Below are 6396 nucleotides of genomic sequence, written 5' to 3'. Positions count from 1 at the left end.
GGCAGAGCAAAGCACTGATCCCTATCGCTGTCACAACACTGTTAGGCGGATAACTCCACTGACCTGACAACCTACTGCCGCACTGACGATAATAGCCTCGGTGTCTGCGCCTATTTGCTTGTCTGTGTGACAAAGAGAGCCATTCTCTGCAACGCCGTCTGTGAAATGCAAGAACCTGTGCAAACTGCTCACAGATGTCTTTCTCACGAATGCCGTTTCTATTGGGTGTTTATATAATTAGTCACCTTGATACTATTAGATGCCATGTGTGTCAGCGGTATACGTTCAAGTATTTCTCGTGTTAGAGAGATACCACATAAAGGCCTACAGTAGAAATGGAAAAGGAGAAGAAGTGATTTTAGCACCTCTCCTCCAGGCTCACAATATCCCATATTTTTCATGCTCTGGGTGGCTTGCACTGCTGTTTCGTGAATAATGGGCCAGTTTTTAGAGGGATAACCAGTTTTGTTTGCAGCTGATTTTCTGTTATTGTATATATTTTTTAATCAGCACAAATGGATATTTTTTTGAAGACTATAAGGCAAACTTTGTGCCCAAATAACACCTCCAGTAGTCCCTTCCATTCAGAGATGAAGTCCTTGGCCAAGTCGATGCACAACCTAGGCCAGAGTTTACACCGTGGGACACTAGGTGGTCACTTGTGCCTTCCGTTTGAGAGTAGCCGGCCGTGCTCGGGACATTCACGGCGTGCTAAGCTGTTGGCACAGCGGGAGCGGGCAGCCACTGTTGGGGTGGTCTCGTCGCGCTTCGTCCTGTCTCGGCTAACCCCCCCCCCCCACCTTACGCACGCCCACCCACAATCATGGGAGTGCTATCCCCACCCCAACACACACACCCTCAAGTCACCCCCTGCTGCAGCCAGACTGTTGTCCCATCATGTGAGCAGCGGTAGTGACCGAGGGACACCGGCGTCACCAGACCCTGCGATCATGAGCTTGGGTCAGACTCCATGGGACCTCCCCAGAACAGTGCTACCCCCCCACCCCCCAAACATGGGGCAACCCCACTGGGCTCAGGGGCCACCAGCTGTGCTCACTGGACGGGTCGCCGCCCTGTTGGCCTACTTTGTCTGTGCTCGTCTGTGTGTGTGTTGCATTGTGTTTGAGATAATGAATTGTCATATGCATATACGTGTGTGTTTTTGTGTGTGTATGTTTGTGTTCATGTCCAATTCTTCCCTCCCATGCAGAATGAAGGACACCAGCCGGAAGAACAACATGTTCTCGCAGTTCCGCAAGAACGAGCGCGACAAGCAGAAGCTCATCGACACTGTGGTCAAGCAGCTGAAGAACCTCATCTCCTCACACCAGTCCTGAAGATGCAGTCCTCTCATTGGCAGCCGGGTGTCAGCTGACACACTCCAGTCCTCACCTCATTGGTCACCTCTGCCATCACAGTGAAAAAGCAGCATGTTTCTTCATCCCCACAACCTACCTAGTTGTGCCAGTCACACCACCATCACATCTACCCACCCTATGCGTATATTTGCTTCATTCAGATGTGCCACCTGCCTCTCTTAAGCACGTTTGTCCTCACAAGTCTCCTGTCTTGTGAAACGGGATGACTTTTCAACCCCCAACAAGAAGAGAGTTGCTCCTTCTCTTCTCCTGTCCTTTCCTCGGAGTTCCTGTCTTCCCATAGGATTTGTTACAAGCACAGGAAGGGATATGGACACCGTTTCATTCCCTTCGCCTCAGACCAGAACAGACTGGTTCGGACGCAGGGTGCACAGTGCCAGGTCACCCCAGCCACACAGAAGTGTTGTTCACAAGATGCTGGAAGACCTTTTTTTTTACCCCATTGCGCATTCAAGTTTGCCGAGGTGGTACATTAGTTACTGATGCCTGTGTGTGTGTGTGTGTGTGTGTGTGTGTGTTTTCACAGCTGTTGAAAGACTTAAGTTTGTAAAAGGATCAAATGATTTTGACTGCTAGCCATTTTTGTTGTCTCGTAGCCTGTGGTCAGTGCACAGTTTTTTTTTTTTTTTTTTTCTAACCTGATTGAACTGGAACACTCTCACTGATTGTATGCGCTAGCCAAGGTGACCATAGGAAGCTTTTAGTAGGCCACAGCCGGGGAAGGTAAATTGTTTGTCGGAGAATGAGAGTTGAATTTATGAAAAAAGAGGAGTGCCATAGCCTTAGTGTATGCCTTAAGCCTTTGGCATGCTTCGCATGCTTCTCCTTGTCTTACAGTTACGAATATAACCTGTATAACTCTATTGTATAGACACCTTTTAATATTGTTGTGAGACAGTTAGTGTAGGCACTGGATACAAAGGGTCTAGTCTTCCATAAATATAAGTGTGTGTGTGTGTGTGTGACAGAGGAGAGGAGTGACAGTTAAGCATTTTTACAAAACCTTCATTGTATGAATGATGGGTTCTTTTTGTCATTTTAAACTTTTCCTGGTTGATAGGTGCAATACAATATCCAAGTGTAAGAAAAGTGTATATGGCTGATCTGGGTCTGAGCAGACAAAATGGACTTGATGTGGTTGATTTAAATCTCATCAAACTGTTCCAGTTCAGTGTGGGTGCTTATTCGAGTGGTCACTCTGCACCCAAACAAAGGGATTCAGACTGGTTGAAAGATAAGGAAGAAAGGGAAGATGCTGTCCTTTCAGCTTTAAAGGGACACGATGCATCATGTTCAGATTTTATGAGAGAGAGAGAGAGAGAGCGAGAGAGTGTGTGTGTGTGTGTGCATGAAGGCATGTGTGTGTTCATCCAACTGGAGTTCCGAGGAAAAGACACACTGTTGTGCTTGCGTGTATATGTTTGTGTGTATGTCGACATTTTGCTTCTTCTTTTGGGCCACAGTCCGAGTCGATGCCCAAGTGATACAGAGAGCTTGTTGCCACAAGAACCCATTGGTTTGAAATGAAACTGTTTTGATGGGGTTCTCTGTCAACTGACACTGCTGCACTATACAGTTTTGTTATGTTAAACCACTAATGGATAATTTTGCAATACTAATAAAGCTTAAACAAATGGCCAAGAGCAATACTGAATAAATCAACCAAACTGAAACGCATCTTTGTTCGTTATTTAAATACGGGTTTTCAAAACACCTTTCCCTTCACTTATGCAATAGCTTTCGGGGAAAGGGGAGGTCAGATTGGCATACAGACCTACAGACTGACCTTGTGTATTTGGATGGATATTCATTTATAACTTTCCTCTGGCTGCTTGATATGGCCTGGGACCACCCACATTGGGTTCTGTGTTGTGTGAAGAGGTCTGTGGAGAGGTGCTGGAGGTGGGGGCAGGTGATGTGGAGAAGTGTGCATACAGTAGGGGTCTCTGGATGCCGAGTGACCTCCCCACCCTCCTCAACCCCCCCCCCCACACACACACACATCCGCCCAATCTAGCTGCCCCCCGTTGTTTTGAGCAAGCAGTAGAAACGGAAGAACAGTTCTAGTTTTATATGTATCAGACTGCTACTTCCCTTTGTGTTTTTCACAATAGGCCATATACACATGACCTTACAACAAATGGATATAGCTGTGTGTGTGTGTGTCTGTCTGTCTGTGTGTCTGTCTGTGTGTGTGTGTGTGTGTGTGAGAGAGTGAGGACATCCGTGAGCTGTGACCAGACTACCACAAATGCTCTCTCTGTGCGCACTCTGACACCCTTGTCCTTGTTGAGAGGCAACACCGTGGCCTGCCTTGGGTGGTAAGAGCCTGCATGTTTTGACTGGAGTGGGTACAACAATTCCCTTTTGGGTTTACTTGAGCGCGACTGGCTTCATCCCCCCCCCCCCCCCCAACCCCCCTCCCTCTCGTTGGAGGTCAGGAAAACGGTTCTGCCAGCTTGGAAACAAATAAAGCCTTGCAATCCCCCGGACTCCTCTGCTCATTTCAGCGGATTCCTTGTTTCCACCTCTACCCTCTTTCCGTATTTCAATGAGACAAAAAATTCCTCCAGTTTAAAAAAAAGAGCTGTATTGTCATGACTATATGCAAATTTAAACCAAATATGTTTAGTTGCCGTAAAAATACTAATACATCGGATCATGGGCAGGGCAGCCAATAGTGAGGAAAAACATTCTTTCCTCCATCATTAGAAATATGGCTTCTCATCACTTGTGGGATGATGAATATTTTTCTTAACTTTTTTTTCTATTACTTTTTCATGTTCACTTCTCTGTGTAATGAGGTGCAATGCTCTATCAGTCAATTTAATAAGTGCCAAACAAATTCTTTGGCTTGGCTGAGACTGTCGCTCATCAAGGTGATTTTTAGTTTTTGATCCATCATGGTTAAGTAGCCTGCCACAGTGTACTTGGGTACATTATTTAGTGGTTTTGTTTGAGTTGTCCTCAAGAGAGTTGAGGTTTTTCCGCAGCTGTAATTTCAGTTCACTGCAAGTTTCTTTCCCCTCTGCAACAGATTTTTGTATATGACAGGATTGAAGGAAATGAAATGAATGAAATTGCTGAAGCGTTTGATTGTTTTATCAATCAAAAAGAATTGTATGCTTAGATGTATCCTACCCAAACGGACTACTTATCTAAATATGTTCACGCTATCACTATATGCCAGAACGTGTATGAAGTTAGAAAAATCTTTTTGAAGTAAATCTAGCATGCTTCCAGGCATAAGTAAGTAAAAGAAGTAAACAAAAGCCTAAGAGGCCACTCAAAATCCTTTTGAGAAATCGAAGTGATGCACATCGCAGTATTTGAAAGACAATATCTCTCTTCTGCACCATTGACAGAATGATCACCTAAGGGCCCCTACTGTACATTCCACTGAGCATGAGGTCCTCCACTTTCATAAGTGTCATTTAGACCGCAGGGTCACGGTCCTGAGTCATATCCTCTGTCAAGGGGCCCTGAACCAGACGGAGTCAGTCTGGCCCTTAATGCCAAACCTCCACTTCCATCTAGGACTTTGCTCAAGTAGGAAGCTGCCAGCACATTCCTCCTTGGAGTGAAATTGACAGCGCAAGCTACAGCTTTTTAGGTCACTTTGGGGTCACAAGCACAAACCTGGTCCTTGACTCTGCCCATGTAGTTTTTAGTATACACTATACATAGACCAACTCGTGGCTCAGTAATGTCTACCTTTTGTCAGTGTTTTATGGCTGCAGTATTCTAGTGTCCGTTAGGCCAGTGCTGTATATCATCTTTTAAAATGAGCCATTTTCTTCCCACCTGTCATCAAAGCCATTTTTGGATGTTGTCTCCGAGAGGAGGCCTATATAAGCAAAATAAAAAGTTCATGGCAGAGGAGGAGGTCAAGAGTTCATTTGTCAGACTGCCCAGCCAAAACAGTAGCCACTATACTACTAGTAACGATATATTTGTAAATACATGTTGTAGTTTGTGCAATAAAAGCTGGCGGTGACATTCTGCCTTTATTCATAAGTATGGCTGCCTTCATGGCGAGAGTCACCATCGCCCATGAAGATTGTCTGTGTGAAGCGCTTTGAGTAGTTTGTAGTTTGTGTCATTGTCTAGCACTGTTTCATTGTCAGCAGGCATGAGATTTGGGCCTGTGGAAGGGCATGGAACACCCTGCTTATATAATGTCAGCCAAGCTTCTGCTCACGGTTTCCTGTAAGCAGTTCTTTCCATGCCATCTATGCCTACCTGATTGTTCTTGGGGCCTTAGGAGTAATCTGTCTCAATATAATACTTTTTAGACAATACTCATTGTTAATGTGCTTCCATAAATAAGTGAATTTCCATAGCCCCATACTTAGTGACATGTGGAAATAGAAGAGGGTAGTGTGGTTGTATGTGAATGTGTGTGTGTTGTGTGTGTGTGTGTGTGTGTGTGTGTTTGTGTTCTGTGGTTGTGCGGCTGGCTATGTGTATTTACTTTGCACTCGTACTTCCCATTTCCCCAGGTACTAAATGCAGTGTGAGTAGGGTCACAGCAGGTTACTGTCTGGGTCCCTGTCCCTCTCCGCACTCCTCAGAGACTCCTGGTTCCTCTCTGGTAATGATCTGAGCCACAGGCACAAACAAGATAGCGTGCCACTGCACACACGCACACACACATACTAGCGCAGAAAAACGTCCGTCCCGCTATACACACAAGCTGTCATTAATGGCCAAAAAAAAGGCCCTTCACGCATGCACGCTTTGCAAGTGATGGCTGAAGCCGATAATGTGTTCTCTCAAGTCCTTGTCTCATACGGAAGGAGGTTAAAAATAGGACGAAAACAGTGGGGCGGCGGGAGGCATTGTCGCAGGCTGGAGGCAGCGTCCGCAAAAACTGGTGCGGGACGCTTTAAACAGTCTAGTTGTGACAGCCAGGCTCGCAAAGCGTGGCCCCTTCCATTTGCATAGTGGCCTGCTCGGGGCCGTTATCGCACCGCTGCGGATGCAAATGCGGCAGGCTTCTGTACACTTTGGCCTG

At 45.9% G+C, this 6396-nt stretch overlaps 1 protein-coding gene across 1 annotated transcript in view; it reads left to right on the top strand.

Annotated features, from left to right (window-relative positions):
* exoc6b (exocyst complex component 6B) overlaps nt 1-3052 on the top strand; it is an 84537-nt gene extending 81485 nt beyond the window's left edge. Inside the window, 1 exon segment of the mRNA XM_042069386.1 lies at nt 1211-3052. Within this exon segment, the coding sequence (XP_041925320.1) occupies nt 1211-1337 (127 nt within the window). The 3' untranslated portion in view covers nt 1338-3052.
* Nucleotides 3053-6396: the final 3344 nt, after the last annotated feature.

The sequence above is a fragment of the Alosa sapidissima genome, chromosome 18 (genome assembly GCF_018492685.1).
Source record: "Alosa sapidissima isolate fAloSap1 chromosome 18, fAloSap1.pri, whole genome shotgun sequence".
Classification (NCBI taxonomy): Eukaryota; Metazoa; Chordata; class Actinopteri; order Clupeiformes; family Clupeidae; genus Alosa; species Alosa sapidissima.
The sequence above is the reverse complement of the archived record's forward strand: the minus strand, read 5'-3'. Positions and strand labels throughout refer to the sequence as shown.